We start from the raw sequence: 25,000 nt of genomic DNA on the forward strand, positions 1-25,000 counted from the left end.
TTTCTGCAGGAAGAAACATCTTTCCTTGTACTCTGCTGAAAACCAGACAAGGCTAGTTTCATTTGGTCATCTTAAATACTTGCTTGAACAGAGGAGGGTGGTGTTGGAACTGATATTAGAACACCAGACACTGGATAAGTCCTTTCCTGTGCTAGCACTGACAAATTATGTCTGATGCCAGGACAAGCGTACAAACAGCATTTCAGTTCCCATAGCAGACCCTCCAGGAGCACAATTCCTTCTGATGCCTCAGGAGACAGGCTGGTTTTGCTTGTTGTTACCCTCTGCCCCACTCCCCAAATAGCTTTGCTGGGTGAATGCACAGTGCAGGGCTACTTCCCTGACTAATTTCAGTCACAAAAAACTCTACCAATTTTTTCCAGGTGTGAGCTGTTTCACTGCTTTCTCCATTTCCAATCAGGAACTATGGGTTGCTGAGAGTCCTGTAAAAAGGAGAGAAAAAAAAATCAGATGATTCAGTGATCTCTGATCAGTGCTACCAGAATCACTGGCATATTGCAGTAGGAACTTCATTCAGCCACAGAAAGGGAATATGCCATTTTTTGGCCACCTGAAGATAGCCACCATTGTTCCTGATATCTAGCAAAATTTTACTCACCTGAGCCATGTTGCCCCAGTTTCCATGAATGCAAATTAGAAACCTCTCCTGCCCTGCTGCAGATCTTGCAGCTGCAGAAAGAGAGGCTGTCCTGAGGCTGTCAGACTAGCAGTTTCCTGCACAAGCTGCTCTTTCAACAGCTTTCCCAGCTCCTCTGTTCACTCTGCAAGTGAAATCAAAATCCAGCCTCTGTGAATTTGCTTTGCATCAGACACAAGGCAGAGAGTTTGAATATCACAGGATATGCCTGTAGTTCCTCTGTCAAGCAAGACAGATGGACAGAGGGCAGCTCAGCATCACATCTCAGTGTTTGAATCATGTTAGAGCACCCATGCAATGTTCTCCAGTATCTTTTTTCAGCATATTTAAGCACCACACCCCGAACCATTTAAATAGACACAGATCCAAACCAACCTTGAGCTAATCTCCACTGTGCTTGAACTCTGCTTCTACGTATTAGTGAGATGGGAGCTAATTGCAGGTTTTTGATTGCATTGGAAACTTAGAAGAGGCCTGTGCCACTTAGCTTAATCTATTGGCAAACCTCCTCTCTTATGTCTGATGAGTGGAGGTACTTGACTATGCAGAACAAAACGTGTTTCCATTTGAATGTCTATAGGTTCTTCCTTGGATGAAGTCTGTGAGTAGCAGAGTCGGCCCCAAAGGAAAAACACTACATTGCCTAAATATCTGTTACTTAAACATATGGCAAATGCAGTCAGCAAACCCTGACATCTGCTGTGTGCTGCCAGTTAATAATACAAATCTTTGAAAAAGCTTTTTTACTTAACTCCTCCTCTAGCTAAACACAATAGTAGCTTTTCCAAAGTGAGGTCTAAATATATAATATAATGATTGCCATTAGCATGGATGAAAAATGCAACTTTTCTCTACTGATGTATTTCAAATTAATTTGGGGGTTCTTTCTTGGCTTTGCCAAAAAAGGATGGAATGGATGATCCTTGAGGTCCCTTCCAGTGTAATATTCTGTGATTCTATGATTCTCTGGATATTCTAGCAGCGTAGTTTGCAGACAGAAGTGATTGTAAGACTGCAAATATCAGTTTAAGGAAATACCAGGTAATATGTATGCCAGAATGTTTTATGTACACAAGTGTTCTTACTGGCAAACTGATGCAAGAAGTCAGTCCATGAAGAGTAGGAATGGACTGGAGAACTTGTTCTTAAATCACTGGCTGTAGCCTGAATTTCATCTGAGATGCTCACAGAGTGACTTGGTCATTGATATCAAGTTGCTGAATGTTCCTTGTAACAAACATCTTCCATTCACAGACAGATACATAGAAGTGCACTGACTAAATGGTTTTCTGTGTCTTAAGAGACCAATCTCTTCAACGTAACCCTTTGAATATTGATATTTTAAACTGGGGAAATGACAGGCCTAAGTTGAAATGCTCGTGTTCCTTCAAAGAGGAGAATATCAACAGATAACTTTCCAAATCCATTTACATAGAGATTGCATCACCATTGCCTCAAACACTTGTTTGTGCTGTTCCTAAAGCCAGTTGCTTTTGTACTTTTTTCCAGATAAGCCATGTGAGCTCTTCTGCTCTCCATTGGGGAAAGATTCCCCTGTGCTGGTGACAGACAGAGTCCTCGACGGTACTCCATGTGGGCCTTATGAGACCGACCTCTGTGTACATGGCAAGTGCCAGGTGGAGTAACTTTCTCTTGTTTCATTTCTAGTGTTATGTGTAGTCTGGGACAGCTGTGTATATCCTAGAAGAACAAGCATCCATGTGGGTGGCTGGGAGGCTGTCTCTGAGGTGAGAGGGCAACTCTATTTTGTAAGACCCGTTGCAAACGCTCCACAGCCCTGTGTCTTGGTCTGAGAATTATGATAAATGCGCAAGGTATGAGATTATTACTGAACAGCTGGGAATGTTCAGTGATCACATTTGCTTGTGTGTAGTCATCAAATGGCTTGTGTGGGAGGGGACTTCTGTGAGGGGAGCAGATGGGAGTGGAAATCTGCCTTGCTTAACGGCTCCATTTTGGCTATTAGAGGAATCCCTGAAAATACACTGATGCTGAAAACTGGATTACAAATTGTCACGTGCCTGTTATAAGTGTTACATTGCCAACATCATGCTGCTTTTCAGGCCTACCTGGTTTCTGCCTAGAAACATTGAGGAAGCTTTTCAGTACCAGTTGCTCCTTGTCTCCTGCAGCTGCATGAGCCAGTAGGTTCCCCGGTGTGATTTTTGTTGACTATATTACTATATAATACCAAGATGAGTTACTGTAGTAGCCCATCAAAACTGTTTGAAAGGCCTGTTTCCCTTTCAGTAAGAAAAAGGTTCCCTTCCTCCCAGAAGTGAGGTTTTAAAGCTACATGCAACAGAGAATATACATTTAAAGGAGCAGGTCCAGCAGCCAAGAGCATAGACCAAGCCAATTTTCTTTTGCCTCTCATCTACATTCTCTTGCCTGGGTCACATAAGGAGCAACCCATAGAGAATTTAGGTAGGCTTCCTTCTGCTGTACCACAGTGGGACAATCGCTGTCCCCTTGATTGTCCCTGGATGGACTGGCCAAACTGTGAACATGCTTGTTTCCTTCTGCCTCTGGTCAGACAAGGCAAGAATGGAAATTAAGAGGACTCTGTTCAAGAGTCTTCAGCTTTGATTCTCTTTTCCTGGAGTGAACATGTGACAGCCTGTAACCATTGCAATGATGATTATTTCTCCCTAGCCAAATTACATATGGAACCGAAGTTAGGTGTGTGAGATCTTCGTAATACAACTCTTCAAGGTTTGCTGGGCAGTGAGACAGTTCATAATGCAACATATTGAATGCTTAGGGAGGTCATCTCTTAAAGCTGGTATTTCAGATTCCTTGAAAATTTAGTGGAGTTGTGTAGACCCATACTAACTGAGGATTTAAGGGTTGGACAATAGAAGGGAGAGAAGAAAACATTTCTGTAAAGGTCATAAATTACGGGAAGTCATTCGGAATGGATGCTCCTAGCAATGTGTTGCATTTGGATTCAAGTCATTTGTCATGGACACTATGCCAGGGCAGACACGTAGTGGTTTTTTCCCCTCCTAATCATGTAGCATATGTTCAAAGTTTGCTGCACACACTTTAGTGATGTGAAAGACAGTTGAGTTGGCTACTGCAGCCTTGTCAGTGCTGGATTCTTCCTGGCAGTTCTTCTTGTAAGTTTATCTTCATCTAGATTTGCATCCTATGTTATGAGTTCTCTTTTCAGTATTAACCAGCCTGTTGTATCCATCAGAACAACCTTCTAGCATCACTGTTCCACTAACTTCACTGGAGATATGCTGGTTTGCACTGGGGACACAAGGCACACCAAATTTGGCATTATTTCTGGTTTCTGTGAGCAATGATTAAGAGCTACCAGTTTTTATTGCTTTGATCCTTCCAGGCAAGGAGATAGATGAACACAATATTCACCTGGATATAAGAGAGGCTTCGAGGGCATAATGCAGCTTTACTAATAGCAATGTGACGAGATAAGTGAAAAGTCTTTGGACTGAATTTTGTACTGTTGCAGGAGACACTTCCCACTGTTTTCTGCCATATGCTGATAAAGAGGCATTTTTAATTCCATTCTAATTTATTCAGATGAAGAATCTGAACAGCAAGTTGCTGGGGAGCCAGCACGAGTTTGATTCTTTTTATGCTCTTTAATACAAAGTGCTTTGCATAGATCCAGGTTCATGGTGCATCCCAAGTTACTTAATTTTTCCCTGTTTTCAGCTGTATCTGAAAAAAATTTAAAAAATCCATTAATAACCTTCTATAGTTAGACCAGCTGTGCACCTCCAGCTGTGTGCCATTGACCATTACGCTGGGCTGGCCAGCTTTACTGCTCCAAACATTCAGATCAGGCACAAACGGTAAATCAGACATTATGGCAATGTACATTTTCTTCTTCCAGTGAGGAGCAGTAGCCAGCTCCTCTCCAAATGAAAACCTTTATGAGCACAGAGCTTTGGAGGTACATCATGAAAAGCAAATTGCACTCTAAGTCAGGGGCAACTGCCTTTAACTGTGCAGAGAGGTGATGACAGCTGCAGAACATTCAGTCCATTTGCATCTGGCTGAGAGAAAATGCGAAATGATCAATTCAAGCCGAGCAAATCTGAAAGCCTTGTGAACTCATTTATAATACTCTTCTGCCTTACATGCAGTTTAGCGCTGAGAATTGCCATATGTGACTGTGTACCCCATTTGCCACAGATACTTGTCTAACCGGCTGCCTATTAAACCGATTTAATTGGCATATTTATTTAATTACTCTTCTCCTTATTCCTTTACCCAGTGTAGACAAAGCCTGGCAACAAGCATTGCAGGGGGCCTGCAGAAGAGAATAAGTGCTGAAATCAGAGAGTGGTATTACTGTTATTTATTTTCGTGTGTAATCCTTCTAGTTAAAGGCTCTCAAAGGCAGGAATGACACATTGCCAGTGTAACAGACAAATTAGCAGTAACCACTGCCTGTGAACATCTAGTCCAGGAAATGTAATGGCTCTTTTCCCTTCAGCAGTAGATGCTCCTAAATGAAACTCATGCATCATTGTTGCATGATGAATGAATGTTGATGAACATGGCAAAGAAAAAAAAAACTGTTCTTGCAAGGAGAGGGCGGTTTTGAGAAGGGAAGCAGGAACACATTCTTTGAAGCCTCAAAATACCCTAACTACTTTTGGGCACTGAGGAGAGTTTTCCTTCAGTTGTGCTTTGTAAAATTAATAGTTTCATTTTAAAGCCGTGAGCTGAGCTCCAATCTAAACAGCGTGAATTAAGCTTTTTGGTGTCAGCCTCGCTATCCCTGAAGCAAAATCATTGTAAGCAGTAGCATCCCTGTATTTATCATTTACACCTGAAGGCAACTGGAGTGAGTAAACTTGGTTAATACTTTGGTCATGCATAGAAGCACCAGAGAGCAAAGCCAGCCCTAAATTTAGTATAGGCATTCCTAAATCACCTAGATTTTTTATAAGCTTGCTCCTTGTCGTTGAGGCAAATCTTAAGGTCTTCTTTCAACTTTGTCCTGTCCTTGTTTATTAGAGTTCTTTTTGAGGCTGAGCATTTTCTTCTTGATTGTACTGGGTTGAGTGAGTGGTAGAGTTTTTTGGTGGCAGGGGAGGGGGCTATCAGGGCGGCCCCCTGTGAGAAGCTTCTTGAAGCTCCCCCAGCTCCAAGTCAGCTCCACTTCTGTTTGGAAAATTGAGCCAATCGGCTGCGCCTCTGCGATAACGTATTTAAGAAGGGACGTGGTGACGGGCAGGCGGACTTGTGAGGAGGAGTTGCTGCAGCTGCATGAACACCAAGGTCAGTGGAGGAACGGAGGAAGAAAGGAGGGGGGAGGTGTGCCGGAGCAGAGACCCCCCTGTATCCTGTGGTGAAACGGCAGGGCAACCCCCACCCCCCCCGCCACCCATGAAGATCTACGGTAGAGCAGACATTGATTTATGGCCTGTGGCTTCTGCTCAGCTGATCAAGGTTCTGTACCTGAAGAAGGCCGGGGTCTCATGGGAAAAAGGTAGCCCTGCTGCTGTAATTCAGTGCTGGGAGGATTGCAGCATGCGGGGGAGTCCCACGCCGGAGCAGCTCGGGAAGGGCTGCAGCCGTGGGAGGGAATCCAGTCAGAGGAAGTTAGTGACCCATGACGGAGCAGTGTGGGGAACGCTGCGGCCCATGGGAGGAATTCAAGTCGGAGAAAGTTTGTGGAGGACTGTCTCCTGTGAGAGGGGGACCATGATGGAGCAGGAGGAACAAGTTCCGGACACTCCCCTCACCGAAGATGAAGGAAGTGGCAGCACTGACTGCACCCCCCATTCCCTGCCCCTGCGCCACTGGGGGAGGAGGTAGAGATATCGGGAGCAGAGCTGAGCCCGGGAAGAAGGGAGGGGTGGGGGGAAGGTGTTCTCAAGATGTGGCAATGCTTCGCACTGTCCTACTCTGTTATGTGTTGTTAGTGTCTGTAATAAATGTATGTTTTTTTTCTTCCCCTAACGAGTCTGCCTTTTGCTCGTAATCATAAAGGGGAAATTTCTCCCCATCCCAGTCCTATCTCGAACCCCAAGCCTGGCTCTCTGTCCCTTCTCATTGCCGGAGGGGAAGGGAGAGAGAGCTGCTGCATTGTGGTTGGCTGCCAACCAGGCCTAAACCACGACATTGATAGCAATAGAAGTTTGCCAAAGTGAGGACAAAACTAAAGCTATGTAAGAGCTTCAGGAGCCGGTCTCAAAATTTGAAGGGAGTGTTATAAAGTTATGCCTTTAGAAGAAACATTGTAGAATAACACCAAATGCACTTATCCTTACCATCTTCTGAGCAAACTAGATGCCTTGTTCAGTGTATATATAGGTCTTTGACCTTTTCTTCTTGAAATGCACATAGTTTTCTAGCAAGGAGAATTTCTGTTCTCCTGAGATTTTTCAGAGTCAAAATACTTGTATCAGGCTGGAGAATAAGAGCAGTCTGATGCATCTGAGAGGGAGGAGGGTGAGTATTCATCTAGGCTTTGCAGCCCCTCTTCCTGCTTCCATAGTTTGCTTTCTCTAGCATGGACGTTGCAGTCATGGTGAAGGTGGGGTAGGGCTGTGCAACCTGCAGCTCAGATTGCTTTTATCTTCTCATATTTCTCTTCAAGTGACAAATAGCTTTCAGAGGGAGGGTGCCCTGAGGGTTTTGTTCTCCCCTAAGACTGTTTGGTGTATGTTTCGTGAGTCAACATTCATGGCAGCAGTGTGCTTCCTAACCTCTTACAGTTCTTCACTCTGTGCTGCTCATGTTAATAGAAAACTGCTGGCAGAAGTGGAGCTAAAAAAGGTGTCATGTCACACAGCAGTGGTGTGGGGAGAAGACAAGCTGCTCAGCTGACTGTTATGACGCACATGACTTTGTGCTGGCTTTTCTCAAAGGAGGATTAATCTGAGACTCTTGATAGCATGAGAACTTTCCAGTGGAGACTACAGATTGTACTTCGGTATATAATCTAAGGTCTCTTTGAACAGAGAGACCTCCTATATAGCGGAACTGGGCTAGAGATCAAGGGCAGTCTTTGCTGTGATTTAACAATTTAAGAGGTGAAGATGTTTTGGCTTTATTTACAGTCTTCTCGTCATTGTTTTCTCATGTCACATCTACTTTTAACTTGCTGGTGAATCCACAGTGCATTCAATGATGACAAGCCACACATTCGGCTGTTCTGGCACAATAAAATTAGAATAGAACAACTTTCTTCCAAAAGTAATTGTCATACAGTACGAAAGGAGAGCACAAATTTGAAAATGAACACATTTTCAAAATTAGTTTTTGCAGGTTGGATAGACAGAGTGTCAGGAGAGTGCCACAGGTGGCAGAGGATAAATTGCAGTTGTATACTGGACCTGTTGCTGGCAAACATTTTTCTACGTACTCAGTACCCACTTTTTGCATTTGATTGATGCATGCAGTTCTGGCTTTGCCTCCTCACTTGAGTATTTTCCATATATTATTCATATTCCTGAATTACAATCTGTGGTACAAGATGTTACAGACTGGGTAGCTTGTCTCCATGCAACAACTTGGCTTAGCACTGTACTTCGATAAATTGAGTGTATATGCACAAAATCCAGAAGGATTGTTTGAACTACAGAAACTTGTTGTATTATTGCCTTTTTTTTCAATTTCCGGGTCTGTAGCAATGTAATCTGAGGCCTAAAAAGATTATTGGGTCTTTTGGTGAGTAAGGCATAGTGACTAAAAACACGACTTTATTGATATCTTACTACTTCTTTAGTGTACTTTACAGTGGGATATGAAAAAAACATCATGCTGTTTCCCCCTATTTTTCTTCTGCATTAACCCACAGAGAGCATATGATAGCAAATTCAGTGTGCTATCTACCTTAGAGGCTTTAGATTTTGCTTGTGGCTTGGTCAGCCAAGAATCAACCAGAAGGGAGGCTACACATGTATAATATACTGATAATATTATTTTCAAATCCAGAACTGTCATGGTAGACGCCTCTTAAAAAATAGGCACTTGATATAAAATCCTCTGGTATCTGCGGCCTGTTGCCATTTGTACAAACCAGGGCAGAGTCAGGGATCAGGTCAGGGGTGTCAATTCAGATGAAGCTGCTTTGGAAGGATCAGAAAGGGCTAGCTACAGAAAGCAATCAAAGAACAGAAGCAAAGTCGTTCCTGGGATGGGAAAAGGCTTTGTATTATTTGAATGTTTGCTCATACAGCCTGCTCTGCTGCTCGAACACAGGGGGTTTGACACCTAACCTTCAAGCTCTGTGTAAAAAAAGTGGTTAGCTAGAGTAATTGTATCCAGCGTCCCCATAAACTGCTAATGGAACTAAACAACAGCCAGTGGGCAAGTGTAATTGCATATCTAATGCAGATAAGATAATACTAATTTAAAATAGGCAGTATATATCTCCTGTTCCACCAGAGCTGCTCTGATTCAAATAAGATCTGAAGGCTGGGGAAATGACAGGAAGGTATTTACTGAACTAACTTCTACATGGACTCCAATCAATCACACAAAATCCGTTGTGGAACAGAAATAGAAGTAACTTACAGATGAACTGCTTGATTAGGGGTCTAGGCTCACCCTCCTGTACAAATCCTGACAGACACCCATAATCATTCATAAGGACAGTCATGTTTAAAACAAATAAATAAGAATTCTCTTACCTTCAGATCTGAATATCAGTTGTTCACATATGTACATTCCTGTTTCATGTGGTACATCCCTGGAGGTATCAATGGACACTGGATATTATGGACAAAAAATTGGCAGTGTAGATGAATCTGTCATAACCAGCATGATTAATTTGTAAAATGGCACATGTTGCATCAACATTTATATTTGATCCATTGAGACAGCTAGTTAGTTCAGCATATGGGAAGCATTACAGTTTTGTGAGCCTACAATGTCATTTCTTACACAGGGTGGGTGTATATAACAAAAATAATTGTGTTTATGTAGCAAAACATTCTCACACAGGCTGTATCAATTGAGCTCTTGCACAGCCATTGAAAATACAAATAAAAATATCATTAAAAAATATCCAAGCAATACAGAAAATAGTTTACACAGAAGAATCCAAATGATGTGTATTTAGAAGAGAAGAGGAGTTTTCCTATGCTGGAGCCAGCAATGACTGAAGCTGGAAATACCACCCAACAAGCAGTATTTTCAGATGCTTAATTATAAAAATGAGAAGGAGGAGGGAGAAGAGGAAGAGAAGGAAGGGTAGACTGATATATCAGCTCGGAGAGAATGAATTTCAGGCCTTTGGCTCAGGAAATGTGCAGTTACCTGCCAATTTAAAGGTCAATGGAAAGTTCCTAAACATAGTGTCAGTGTAGGAGACTGCCTGGGTTGAAGATCATTAAGAAACCTATGGATATAATTGTGACTGTCCATGCTGAGGACTTGAAGCCCCAAAATAATATCTGTAAGTTTCTTGCCAGCATTCCCACGTTTTAATATGGGCAAAGGACTGGCTTTCTTTAAAATCTGTTTCCTCTTTGTCCAGCTGAAGCTGTTATTAGCAGTACTGCAGCACTGTAGGCTTTCAACAGCTAGTAGAGGCAGGAGGCGGAACTCCTGGGTGGTGTCAACATCAGTCTCTTTGCCAAAGTTATGGATGTCACTGTCCAAGTCCATGTTGGATGGTACAGGGAAGCTCCAAGAGTCCAAGAACAGGGCTGACAGTGGCAAATGCTCCCACAAACTACTAAACAGATGGTGGTTACACCAGACTGGCTTTTTACTTTTCATTCTTCCTTCTGAACACAGACTAGCTCCAAGTGCCCTGGTCACTCCTTAATGGATCATCTTGGTGAGAACACAAAACTACTTCCCTTCTCACCAGTCCATTCAAGAGGGATGGAACTGAAAGTATCCAGCTATTGCTGGATGGACTGATCCATGGCCTCAGTCTGCTCACCTGTAGGATAACTCTTGGGTCAGAAAACACATGGGATGTTATTTACAAGGTCTCTCTTTCTTCAGAATGTAAAGCTTCCTCTTTCTGCTTCTTAATTTAAAAAAATTACCTTACGTTGGTTGGTAGCCTGGACTGTACAGGAAGTAGCACAAAACAAGTTAGAGATGATAAAGATCAAATAACTCCCTTGAACTATTTGGATTTTAAGGGATTGTTCCTGCACTATGAAAACTTGACTTTTGAGCAGTGAAACTTGTGATTTTCCCATTGCAACAGTTAATCAAGCCCTCACTTTTCTGAAAGCTTTCTGCAGGTTGAGGACAGCAGACTGTTTTTTAACATTTTAATTTAACTATTTTAATGATGAACAGTATAATCCATATAGCATTACAGCATAATGTCAGTGAGAAGCTGGTGATGTAAAGACTCGATAGACCTTCCCCCCAGTGTGGGAGGGCTCAGGCACAAGTCTCTGACCCCCAGTGCTGGAATCTTAGGGACTTTGTTACTTTGGAGAAAGATGGACATATCCAACTGTTGGCAGATCCTTTCCTCCCAGGAAGGGTGATGCTCACTGTGTTTTTCTTCTCAACCTGCCAGCCCTGTCTCTTCCCCATTGTGCTTGTTTTAAGACTGGCCGTCTTTTCAACATGGGGAATTTTCAAAGGATCTGAGTGACCAAGGTGGCCACTGTAATATGTTTCTAAATTGTTTTGCAGCTTTTGGAATCCATTGTCAAATCTTAATAAAAGCTGCTTCCTTACGTTATTAAATATGCTTTTACTTTGGAAATTATTAGAAGGCTTGGGGAGGGGACAGATGGGCTCTAATGTTTACGTAGACAAGAGTAAAGTGCTTCCAAGGTATTTTTCCCCCATAAAGTAGCAAGAACACACCAATTTTCATCTTGAAGCCAAGAAATAAAACTGTTCTATTCTCTTAAAGAGTTTTCTTTTTAAGAAGCCATTTCCTGGCCCAGTTCTGATGGGGTCTTTAATCCTCAAGCCCTGGATCGGAGGGAAGGTCTGCCCTGTGGATGGGAGAGATGGTGCCATTGAAGGGAAAGCTGCAAGGGCCATTCCCAGTTCCTCTACTTGCAGGGAATTAGGGTGAAGATGAAATGTAAAAAATAGCAAAGGTTTTAGGAGGTATATTTGTGGATTTAGTGGGTGCTCTTTCCATGCCATCAGAGAGGGTCTCTCAAGTCAAAGTGTGTCAGTGACCTAGTAAATGTGGGAGGAAATGTCTTGTCTTGAACCCTGGTGTCAGAAAAGGGGGGACTTATTCTTTCAGAGGCTTTGCTGACTTGCACTGGTTTACATTATCTGGGAAGCTACAGCGTAAATGCAAAGCATGTGATTGCTAACTCCCCATTCTTTGCCTGCCTCCATTATAGTCCTACAGACTCCTCATGTAGCACTGGGAATAAATGTGGTTCAACACTCATTATATTCCCTTTATTCATTTGTGTGCTCACATAGTGCTAATAACAATGCAGTACAATAAAAGATAGCACTGGAGTTTTAAATTAAATGCAGCCTTTCCAGTATCTCAGCAGGGTAGCAGGCAGGCATATATTTCCAGCTGCCTTTCAGCAACCCCATTAATAAATCATATTTATTTTCCTGGAAGGAGAATTGCTGCGACATCCTTCTGTTTTGGGGGCAGAATCACATTCAATATCCCAAAATTATTTGTTGGACATGGGTGTGAAGTTTAGACTTGAGAATTACAACTGCCAGAAACTCCATGGTCTTCTTTCTTCCTACCTTCCTTTAACTCCCATTTATACAGGTTTTTCATGTAGTTCTTGTCCACCAACTTACATGCTGTTCTTGTTAATGAGCAGCATTTCCCTTGTATGTGTTTAGGATGATCATTCTTTCCCAGCATGTGTCTGTCTCTAATGATTTACCCAGACAAATACTGCATCAGAACACGTCTGAATGCTGGCTATCTTTGATCCCTGTAATACATCTGGACTCAGGCAGTGGCCAGTGTCTTCTGAAATAAGGGGAATGTTTGAGTTTAGGTCCAAATTACATCGCTTACACGCAGACAGTCTCAGATAAACAGCCCAAGTTCTCTTAATATTTCCCTGCTTACCCTATTTTTCAAAATGTTTGTTGTTTTGATTGTTCCCTAAGATATCTCTCCAACTTTCCTCTGGCTTTATTATAAGAAGGCAAGGAAGGGAGAGACCCAACAGCCTTATTCAAATAAGTATTATTAGTGACAGCCCTGCTAACCCATTTGCCAAGAAACTGTTTATCTACAAAGGATAAATCTTTAACTTATTTTTAATAGTAGGATCTCTGCTAGTAACTTCCATAACAACAACTCTTAATTCAGTAAAAATGTCTATTTTAAGAGTGAATTGCTAATTATTTTGAGGGTCTTACACGGACGGAAAATAATGTACATAGACTAATGACAATAAGTCTTATTAACTTCAAGATCTACAAATGTGCAATGTTCACCATCATAACCTGTAAATGGTTTGTGAATAAGGAAGATTACCATGACAATCTGTATAGCTACAGGGAGAATACCGTGACTATTCTAGTAACACCTGTCTGTGGAAGCAAAGCTGCAGATTTTTATTGGAAAAAATTTAGCTAGGTATAGAAAAATAAGAAAATACCATATAAAATGAAAGTTTATGTGAAAATATTAGAGATTTTTTTTTTTTTTTTACAATTGAATGTCTAAGATTAATACAGTACAAGCATATGGAAAAATTCACAACTGTGGTTCAGATTGGCCAAATATGAACCTGACCTGCTTCTGTTGAACTACTTTTGCATTGCAGGTATCTTGAGCCATCTGATTAATGAGGTCGTTTTTTTCAGCTGTTGCAAAATTGTAATTGGAACTGAATGTTACACTCTCCGTCAAGATCCCAATCCAAAACAGAGCTCATTCAGTGAGCAGCACACTGGAACTTGTAACAGAACTCTGAATTTCTTTGTGTGGTGAAGGGCTATGGCCAGGATTCTGGTTACTTGGGTTAATTTTCATTTAAGGAAATCACATTTTTCTCTTCTCTAAACTAAATATCACAGTAGTGGTCCATTTCTCTGGGATGTCTTTGAGCTCCTCAGATGGAAATTGCTACACAAACATGAAACATTGTTTTAATCTGTTGTGTTTGAAGGAAGTCAGAGTGGTTTAGTATGAAACCTATTATATCTAGAATAACTAGTGTTTGTGAAACTTTTCCATTAAATCTTCTGAATCAAAGTTCATGCTCTTAGTGTTAGAGAAGGGGGTTGCAGAATAACCAACTCAACACTGTTCCAAATGAGCGCTCCCCTGATTCACAGTGTTCTCTTCCCATTCAGGTTTTCAGTCAGATGTCTATCTTAGTCTTGACCTCAATGTTTAGAGATACTTTAACCTTGCAAACAAAGTAATGGGGACCTCTGGTTGTTGTCATTAGAAAATTGGCTGCGATGGAATCATTGGCTCAGCTGCCAAAGAGGATCGCTGTGGAATCTGCAGTGGTGATGGCAAAACCTGTAAAGTGGTGAAAGGCGACTTCAACCACACCAAGGGGATGGGTGAGTAACCCTCAGCAGCATTTTAGTGGAGTGGAGGTTTTCTTCACTGCTTGAGGAGAATTAAAGAGTGGTAGTAATAGCTCTTCTTCTTAGATAGCATTGGATTCATCTGCTCTAGTAAACACATAAGAAACACAAAACAAAACCCAACTCAGTTAAAATGTGATATTCTGTCTGCTTCTTATTCAGTTGCCCAGATACCAGCCATGGCCTCTGTCTGAAATTCAGAATGAAGTTGTGTTTCTCATTTTGAATGCTACCCGTGCTGTTGATTTTAAATAATAGGCAAAATCACAGTATCTTTTCCAGTGGGAGGCAAGTCTGATTTCAGCACCATCTTTGAGCTCTTTGAGAGCTCAGAATGATGCATGCTGCATGTTGCAGATGATTCATGTTATAATCAGGATATCTCCACTAAATGAAAGAGCACTCCCCGCTGAGTATTTTTACTGATTCCCTGCCAGTGATAATATTCAGTATAGGATACAAGATCTTCTGGTCAAAGTTAAGATTTTCCCCTCTCTTGTTAAACATTAATGTATATACACCTTAGTGTTTGAACTAGTCTGTTCCAGAGTTTCTGTATTGCACTTCTGAGAAACCTGTTATCACACATCCTAATCAGGCAAAGGGATAGAAAGCCAGATTGAGGACTTGCAAGCTGCTCCAAGAAGAAGGAATTGTCCAGAAAAAAATAGTTCACATTCAGCAAATACAGAATTGCCATTTCTGTATGGAGAAGTACATTCAAGACATGCTACTCCAGGGTTGAGTTCAGCAAAGCGCATAAAGATTCCCTTTAAGCACATACTTCAATTCTGTTTAGTTACTAAAGAACTAAAGCAGCACCAGTGCTTAGCAGCTTCCTTTAATCAGAGTCTTGGTGCTGAAGTCTGAGGCTTCTCATTTTTTTCATTGATCCCTTCCTATGCACCCTCCTCCTCCTTATCTGTGGAGACAGTTACGATCTGTCACCTCCTCTGAGATGCAGGTAGGATTTCCCACCTGCACCACATCTTTCTGGAGCACATTTGTGCTGTTGCATTGCTAGGCCAACCTGTTGAATGATTTCCTGCATTATTGCTTTTGACTCTTTTGTCCCAGTTATTTTCTACCTACTTGTGTCAATTCAGTTGCATTTGATGCAAATGAAGGGAAAAGTTTCTCATTTCCACTAAAAACCTATTCTCCATTTCTGTAGTGGATTTTATAGCTGTTCATGAACTTCTTAATTGCTCCTGAAGAGTAACTATCCTTTATCTTTTCCAATGAGACAACAAAGCATCTTATGCAGATAAATAAGAAATTTCTGGGTCACAGCCAGGAGGTTGCACCCGTTTCCAACTAGACAGACTGCTTGAGGGTGGTAACTTTACAGGGCTGTAGCAATAGAACAGTTTCAGCCTTAACTGGTTGTCTGGCTGCCAGGACACTACAGGAGGCTTTCACCCCCAGCGCCCTGTAACCTATTAGGAAGAGATGGCTGACTGAATCATGGTCGGTGTTCAAGCATTTATTGATCCATATTCTTTGCTGATCATCTCAGAAGCACAAGCCTGTCAAAATGTTCCTTTGTCAATGCAATGTTTCCACGTTTACCCATCTCACAATAACTATAAGATAATTGCTTTTACAATTATAACCTCATAAACATTTATTAGATGTTTTAATTTATTAATTTTAAATGGAATTAAATTTTACGTGGGAATAGTTTTTAAAAGTGTTATCCACAATATGCTGGACAATCTTCTTCCAAGTTGAAAATCATCTTTGTGTTTTATTTTTCTAAATTATGCTCTTTTAATGAGCATCCTAGCCTACCAAAATGGAAAGAATATTTACAGTCTTTTAATTGTTCACTGTTGATGTTTTCCTGCTTTTGGATTTCTTTTATGTTAGACACAGAGAACAGACTTGTTGGTTTCACTTATGTTTCCCAGCCCTAATTCTGCAAACATTTTATGCATTGTGAGTTACTCCCATCAGTTTCTATTCACATACTGTTGTTTTGCAGAATCAGGTCCTCAGGTTAACTTACTGAATCGCATGCAGTAGGCAGAGCTCCAGGGTTGAGTCTGAGTTATCATGAGCAAACATGAGGTAACTCAAGAAAAAAAACTGGCCTTTTTTCTTTAAATTGACATTTAAGCAAGTATGTGCAAAAATCTGACAAAAGCTGGGGCAAAGGAGAACGCACAATATGACTACGGTAACAGATTCAGGCTTTGGATGTGTAAAAGATTGCACAGGTCAGTGGCAAAGCCCCACAAACTTGCTGCAATCCAAGTCAAGGCCAACACACTGAGTCAAGTATGCTGATTTGTTATTTCAGAAGAGAATAGACTTCAAATATCAAGACATTAATTGTTTTGAAGTGATATCTGTTTTGGGAATTGCAGCTGCAGCCTTTGGGCCAGAACCTCAGCTGCTCTGCACGTGGGACTCCACTGACTGCAGGATGGGTCCCTAAATCCTGTGATTGCAAATTATGTTGTCGAGCCCTATTAACTGAACTAAATCCATGCCAACTCCTTTCTGTTTCTTAGTAACCAATAGTCATTGTAAGAAGGTTTCCACATGTGTGATGGCAAAGGCAAAGGCTGTTCCCAAGTGTTTCTCGTGTAAGATACTTGAATGCTGTTTGCAGTGTCAGTGGGTGTTGGTGACATCCTTTGGTGTTGGTTCTTTGTCTTCTTTTGGTTGGATTAGATGGCGAGATTAGTATCAAAAGCCATGGATAAACTTCAAGTCCTTTTACTATTTAGCTTGGCTTGTCAAAGAAACAAGTACATATCTTTCTTTTCAGAAAATCTATCTGCATGAAATTAAGTCAAATTTTCATTAACCTAGTAAAAAGAAGCAGGCCTATTTCTGTTTTTTTCCAACCTTAATGTCACAGATGAGGTTCTGCCACCCTGGTGGGGCATGATGGTGGAACATTCAAAGTGCCTTGTAGAAGGTCCAGCAGTTCAAATCTTTCCACCTGTGAACCAGGGTGATCCAGCTGGCAATGGATTCCATTTCTCCTTCGGGGAGGAGGTTAAAAGCTTTTATTTGTGATGCTAAACATAACATACACTTGTGTGCAGCTGGCTGTCTTCACTAGGCCAACCGAATGCCCTGTTTAGACTGAGGTTTACTTTTGACTGGCAGCATGCCCTGTACCTATTTCTACAAATTAATTTTTCAAAAACAAGCACAGACTTGTTCTGAAGTCTGTCTCTGTCTCCCTGCCACTGTACAGGGAAACTGGGAATAAAGGACAGCTTTTTGGCTTCTATCTGTTGGGTAGCTGATTTATCAGTGACGACTTCTGCCCAGACTCTAAGGCTGTGCCTGTAATGCTCAGAGACCTGCATTGAGAATGAGACCTGCATCTGTCTCTCTTGATTTTTCTCAGCCATGTCAAGATTTTCATTGCTGCTCTTTGCTTGTGATCCAAAAGAAGGACCACAGATATTTGGATATTTTTAATAGCAGAACATACTAAGGTGAGATATGCCAGTTGTTGTAACTGTCATGTTGGGAAATTAAGAGTGTATCTTTGCTAGCAATTTTTCTTTTTTAAGATGGTAGAAAAGCAGTCTTTTTATTGTGCACACTAATTGTCCAGAAGACATTTAAAAGAAAGGAAGGATATTTGAATAGTAGTGCTGTAGTGCTTGCTAGGAGCATCTTAAGGCAACACAAGAAACGTTTTTTGCCAATAGGGTGTGCATCTAAATGATGAGAAAATAGAGCCCAAGGGCTAACTTACAAGGGTCTTACAACGGTTTAAGCAGAACGTGCAAGTTAGAAATCCGAGCAAACAACTTCACAGCTATAGTAGGTGGCTTTGAAATCTATCCATGGCTCTTCAGTGACATTATTTTCTTCCAAATGAGCTATCCCATGGCTGGAAGTGGACAGGTACCGATGGAGGAATTACTCTCGAGCTAACAGCAAGTGGGAATCATCACAACTATTCAGAAAATGGGCACGTAGTTACCACTGGACATATTTCCCCTTCACTGCAACAACTAGTACTCAGCAAAAGGTTCAAGGTGGGAAGGGTCATGGAAACTGAGATGCCCAGCTGGTACTTATTCCTAAAATATTACAGAAGCTGTGCTGACCATACCGAGCAGGTAGGCAGGGCAGTCTGATTTCCTTGGCTTCTACCCCGAGATCTTCATTCAAAGCACTTTTGGGAAGTTTGCTAATGAGATGAGCACTGTTGACTTCCTCACACCTCATATTCATGTGTGTGCAGGGATAAGATATGAAGGTGCAATGCCCAGAGATCAATACTTTCAGCCATGGGATAATCTTTCCTTTACCTTGGAGTCCATCTTTCATTGCAATGTGAACCAAGAGAACAGTTTTGTAGAACATCAGTGTCATTCTGAATTTCACACTAAACTTTCTATTCTTTCTGGGAATAATAACAATGGCTAACAATGGATTTTCCTGTGTGAGCTGTTTTCCTCTTGCAAATCTCTCCAGCATTTAAATGAAGATACAGTAGCCACTGTTCACATATTAATCTCCTTGATGACAAAGCCACCTCTTTGTTCTGGTGTCTCTCCTAATACAAGTTACACCATATAATTTGTATCTAGGATTTGCTTCAATCACAGTTTTACATTCCTGAGACACTGATGTAATGCAGATTATCCAGAAAGATTGGTTCGTGCCAAAGTAACTGTTCCCAAGGTGGAGTATACTACATACAGCACTATAAATTATCAAATAATGAAGTTCTCCTGTTGTACTTTCAAAGCTTCATCTTAACAGGCTGATTTATGGGTGAAATTACTAGAAATACTGCCTGACAGTTGCCAAATCTCATCAGTCTTTAACCAGTTCCTCATTTAAAGCAGAACTTTAAGCCCAACCTTGCAAACCCCTGCATTGCAGACCTAAGACCTAACAGATCTTCGAGAGTCCTTGACTCAGGGCCAACTCTGAGACTTTTTTTTGGTCTTACTAGCTGACACTTGATAATCTTTCTGGCAATCTGCAGTTACAGTTTGTTTAATAAAATGCGCCTGGAAAACAATGGAGGTGTTTTCTGGTGCAGTTATCTCAAAGATCAGGAGTATTCTGTGACAAGAAGCCTCACATTAGCTCTAAGGACCAGACTGGAGTGGTGGTAGTGATCCGAGTTTGTATCTGTGGCAAATTTGCATGGATGCTATATAGTATGTTTGCAATAGGATTTGACCACTAACTCACACAAGGTTTCTGCAAATAATGAATGAGAGTGTCAAGACACTCCCAGAGGGACATGCCCAAGAATTCTGCTTCATCTCTGAAAGGACGGGTCAGATCCATACAACTGCAAAGTGGTTCACAGTTCACTAACAGAAGAGTGAAGGTCAGCAGTCGGATTTGTGCCACATGATCTCAGCGAGTTAGCACAGTATGTTTCTTCTTATTCAGGAGCTGTGAATACAACCCCCCAAAGCCATCAATCAGGATTAGAAATTACACGAGGAGAAAAATCTGGTATAAGACCAAACTAAACAGTCTCCAGAACTAATAAGCTATTAATAGCTTACACTCCACTATTTACTATTGTAAAAAGTAACATAAAAGTCAACTTTTCCACGTGGTGTTTCTCTCATGGCACAGTGATGAAATGAGAGCGTATTTATGGCACTAGCTGGACCTCAAGCACAGCTCCACAGCTCACTCACCTCTGAAGCAGTGTGACACACTCCTGGCTGCTGCTAGGTCAGGGACGGATCCAAAGTTCACTAAAATTAGTGACTGGCTTTTGACTAAATTCAGTGTGACTTTGTATCCAACCTCTGCATGATTTAGCTGTGGGCATTTGTATTGGCCTGTGATTTAAAAAGACAAATAAGTAAATAGTCTCCTGGTAGGTACATTAAATTACCTGAAACTTGGGCATGTTCCAAACTGGCTTCCTAACAGGGGTGTTCAGGTGTGTCATAGGGCCTGTTTCCCCATGACGGACTGTCATTAATCACACCTTTGCTATGTGCTCATATCTGGTGGTAATTGTCAGTTGGGTTTATATGCAGATGCATGGGGTGCAGTGAGGATGTTTGATTTCTGAAACACTCTGTTTTGACTGTAATTTGGTATCTCAGCTGATGAAAAACCAACTCCTGGCAATGTCTCGAATAAAATGCAACATCTGTTTGCTTTGATTTCATAACAGATTTCAGTATTGCCTTAAAAAAAAAAATGATCCTGGAAGTAATGATTTTTTCCCCCTGATACCCACTCTGTAGTAGCAGATGGGAGAGACACTGCTCTGGCTTCTGTGCACAGACATGGTTTGCAGCTCTGCTGTCCCTCTTTCTGTTTTTCCTGCAAGGGATGACTGACTGAGATACCCTGAGTAAGGGAGAAGTAAGAGAGAACAAGTGCAAAAAGAACTGAGCTGAATGTTCAAATGGAAAGTGTCATTCAGATACAATGATCAGGGAAAAAGGGAGTGTATCTGGCCCAAATCAGCTATCCACCCAATGCACTTCATGAAACCCAGGAGCTCAAGCCTTATTCATAGCACAGCAAAGGGGCTGGGCACTCTGCTGGTTCAGAAAGGTAGAAATGAATCCACAGTTTGAGACCCCAAATCCCCATCTGTCTCACTCTTTGTCATAGTGGTAAGAGAATCACTTAGTCCTGAGATACATGAGGCTGTCAGCATCCTTCTTTGAGGTCCCCCATAGCAGAAACATGGCCATTCAGCTGCACTTGTTCCTAAAATAGCTCCCCAAACATTGCTGAATGCTGGAGGAGTCTCTGTTCCTTATGCCAGTACTTCTCCAACCCATTGCTCTACACTGCCCACAATTTCCATAAAGGCAGGGCAGACACAAAACAGTTTCACACAGCCTTTAAAGCAAAAAAATGGATGAGGGAACATACAGGATAAGCTACTTAACATCTAAAAGAAAGGGGAAAGCAATAATCCAAAAGAGGTGCCAAGTTATACACTGCAAAGTAAACTGGGTGGCCAATTAGAAGGAATCAAGTCATGGCTGTGATGAGATTAGTGTCATTTACAAGGGCCTGATTCAAAGTCCAGTGCAGCCAGTGGAAAAACTCTGCCTGGCTCCCAGACCTCTGAAATGGGCTCTAATGTTCCTTGGTTTTATAGTTTAAAGGCACCTCTTCCACCCCATGGAACAAGTTCGTAACTCCACATGGCTCCATGGTGGGGGAAAACATTTCCTTGTAGCTCCTAATTATTCTTACCATTATTCTGTTATTCAGAAGTGGGATAATTGTGTCCTATTGCTGGTTGTTGAAGGAAGCATGAAAAGACCAAGAGAGTTTTAGAAAGACAAAAACCAAGAGAATTCTATAAAAATATGATGGGCTGCTATAAAAACTTCCCTACCATGTCAGATGCTCAGATGGCCTAATTTGGCATGTGCGTCTGCTGGCAGTGTTTACAGGTGACTGGTGGTCAGTCCTTGAGAAACTTGCAGCTCTGTTGTTGCATTAAATCTGAGCTGTGGAATTCTGTTTAGCAGCCCAATGCAAGGAGACCGTGACCATTATATCCTCCAGAATTTTTGTGTAAAACTGAAGTGTAAGTGAAAAAAAATTTTTTTTCCCCCAGTTGTCCCACTAATTCCTGCTGTTTAGTTTTAACATCACCAAACTCTTTTGTGGAAGTGAGTCCTTTCAGATACTGATCACAGCCTTGAGCAGGGCTTTTTTCAGAGGTGAAAGCAGGACTATCTATTGAAAACTTCATTTCAAATCACAGACGTATGTTCCGTGATGTGCAGTGTCGCTCCTGACAGTGACACTTTGCATCAGCTCAGGAACAGTCCTTGTGCATCCCTGTCAGTACTGCAGGAGAGCCAGGGTGATTCAAAGGGAGCAGATCTAATTCGGCCCAAGCACAAGCCTTAAGTCACAATTAAGCAGCACACGTGCATTTCTCTCCCTCTTCTCAGGCTGAAATGTTAGTCATAACCATGGCATGTCACAGCAGTGGAACTTGGCTGCCAACACAGGAATCTCATCTGAAGTGTTTCCCACCCATTCCCCAACCTGGGCAGGAGTTGATTTTTTCATGGTGAGGTACTGAATGATTGCTGCCGCTGGCTGGCTGGGGCACGCTCTCATCCATCTCCTCTTTTGTTGCCATAGGTTACATCGAAGCAGCTGTGATCCCTGCAGGTGCCCGAAGGATCAGAGTGGTTGAGGATAAACCTGCTCACAGTTTTCTGGGTAAAAAGACAAAACAAAAAAATGCTTTGATTCAAAACTCAGCTCTGTTTTCTGTTAAAATGACACTTCTCTAAATGACCTGTAAGATGATACGATTGTTGTTGCCAGGAAGCGGCTGTTGATTTCATTCTTGTTGTGATCTCTTTCTGCTTTCATGGCTTGGTTTCATGATGTTTGCTTGATGTGAATGTATGTGACACTTATGGGCCTTGTGCAACCTGAAAGGACCAGCGAATGCTTTTATGTAGGCAGAAGAGTTCCTGATCAGAACTTGGCAGTGAGTTGAACATAGCTGCCAGGAGCACACAACACTTTGGGAGGGAGTGGGAAAGAGAACAGTGCATTTAGAGAAAGGAATGACAGAGATACAGATAGGAAGGTGCCCAGCTCAGACTGAAGCAGAGGCAGGACAGGGGAGCTGATATCCCTCAACAACCTGACCATGAGGTTGCCTGTGCCATTTCCTGCAGCAGCAGGTTTTCATTTGATGCTGTACCCAAGACCTGATCCTGCACCCTGAATAGGCTAACTGCAGCCTCTAGTCCACTTGCCTCTATTTTCTCAGGCCAAACAGTTTGTTAAATCCTCTTCTCATTTCTGCTTCTGCATTCCTTTTGAGGGGAACAGGCTTCCTCCCCCATTCTCCTTGTTGGGAACAAAGTTTTAGATGTGGGTGATGAGTCAGATTTGTATGTGACAGTTGTGGTAGGGCAGAGTGTGCCAACAAATTTGCTACCCAGTTACTAATCACTTAGATTAAAGATTGGAAGGTCATTTGTAAAGCTCAACTAGTCAGCTATGATATACATCTGTCAGTCTGGTCTTCTGCCTCTTCCCTTCAATGTTAGGAGTGTTTCTTTTTGTGTCATTAATGTGCAATAAATGAAGGGCTTTATCTCACGTTTACAGTGCTAATGCCCCATTGCCCAGAATTCACACAGGAAGCCTGTGGCAGAGCAGGGAGATGAAGGAAAATTGTCCAAGGCCAAAAGAACACCCAGCACATTGAAACATCGTTTTCACACTAAGAGCTGCATGACCATGAATAAATGGGTGAATTCTTCTGTCTCTCAAGTTCTTTATGCTGTGTGGGAAAACAAAAGGATAAGAGAAAATCCCAAACTTCCTCCTTTGTTCAGTGAACTTTTGCAGCTTTTAGATCCCTCCATTGTCAAACCGAAGCTCTTCTTGCTGTTGATGAGCTCATTAACACATGATTTTTTCATTCCATATCAAACAGTGTTTCAGCCCTTCCACATGCTGATATTCTCATTGCAGTGGTTGGAACAGAGGCATGTTCCAGCCATCCCTTAGCCTGGGAAGTATTAGGTACTGCTTTCATTTGTGCACGTTCTGGTTCTCTCAAAGTGGACTTATCAGAGCGGAGACACTGCAAGGCTTTGGGATAGAAAAACACTCTGAAAAATTGAATTTCTTTCAGAGATATATCAAGCCTTTGGTAGGAATGCTGAGAGGATTACGAAGTTTGTTGTGTTGTGTTTTGCAGAAAGGGAAACTGAGGTATTGCAGCTTGCTCATGGCTATGCAGAGAGTCAGTAGCAAAGCTCAGACTAGGACCCTTGGTTTCTGATTTCCATGTCTTTTGCTTATAATCCTCCGTCTTTGCAGCCAAAAGGAGACGTTAATATCCAGTACTGGGATGTAGGATGTGGCTGAAAACATTCACATAGTGATTGTGTTTTAGGATTAGCAGGTGTAATGCCATTGGTTTTCTGTCTTGAGATGCTACCAAAGTTGACAATATCACTGAGAAGGACACTTTGGTTCTCTGTCTTTCATTCCAGATTCAGGGGGAAGAAAGAAGTCAAATCATGTCATTCGGCTGCCCTTAGGTCAAAAGCATTGGCATTTGTGCCATGTCTTGGTAGGAATTATGTATCCCTACTGCTAATATTTCCACTAATGCTGCAGCCAGCTTGCTGCGAGAGGATTACGCCTACATGTAAGATGTTTGACATAGCAAAGCACTGATGGAACAATGAGAGCCAGTGTTTCCTTGGGTTTTGCGAATACTCTGCCTTCTGGAAGCCAGCCTTTCTGTTTGTCTTGGTGGGATTTGCGCAGGGTATTTGTCCAGGGCACGGGCTTTGGCAGGTAACTGCAGCACTGAGAGTCTTACGTGGAGCTAGCAATTGCCCTTCATTGTGACCACGTCACCTTGACTAAAGCATCTATTTCCCCACTGGGTGGTGAAGATTAGGACTGCATATGTTTGAGAGCAGGACTTGGCCCTGTGTGTATCACATAAAGATAGGTAAAAATCTAGCTATTTTGGAGCTGCTGAATGCTTTTACCTCTTTGGTTCATGGTCAGGAGCCAGGAGAACCTCCCTAAGCTTTCCAGGGTTTTCTCTTTCAAGGAACACTGGACATGAAGAAAAGATACCCAATGTCTTGCTAACCTAAGCTGAAGAATAGCAGCAGGAGTGTTTCATTAGGACAAAATAGATGACCAAGAAAACAAAATCACTCTGATAGGCCTCATAATGCATTGTAAATCCATGTCTGTGTATGGAAGGATTTTCTATTTCAATCACACTGACAAAGTTAAGTCCAATCAGGTCCTATTTCCACTCAGAACCGGGTACAGCACTTTGGAAATGAGCCCAGCATAATTTGGAATCATTATTCCATGTGCTGG

The 25,000-nt window shown here is 41.9% G+C and overlaps 1 protein-coding gene across 2 annotated transcripts in view; it reads left to right on the top strand.

The window, feature by feature from the left end:
* Positions 1–25,000, top strand: part of ADAMTS17 (ADAM metallopeptidase with thrombospondin type 1 motif 17) — a 196,731-nt gene that overhangs the window by 116,953 nt on the left and 54,778 nt on the right. The window contains exons 14-17 of one of the 2 annotated variants that reach the window (XM_042804283.1): positions 2,168–2,295; positions 14,011–14,131; positions 16,678–16,752; positions 22,259–22,339. In XM_042804283.1, the coding sequence (XP_042660217.1) occupies positions 2,168–2,295; positions 14,011–14,131; positions 16,678–16,752; positions 22,259–22,339 (405 nt within the window). The remainder of the gene's footprint in view (positions 1–2,167; positions 2,296–14,010; positions 14,132–16,677; positions 16,753–22,258; positions 22,340–25,000) is intronic. The other variant, XM_042804282.1, reaches the window with a different exon arrangement.

Source organism: Tyto alba, unplaced genomic scaffold, assembly GCF_018691265.1.
Source record: "Tyto alba isolate M040663 unplaced genomic scaffold, T.alba_DEE_v4.0 Super-Scaffold_41, whole genome shotgun sequence".
NCBI classification, from domain to species: domain Eukaryota; kingdom Metazoa; phylum Chordata; class Aves; order Strigiformes; family Tytonidae; genus Tyto; species Tyto alba.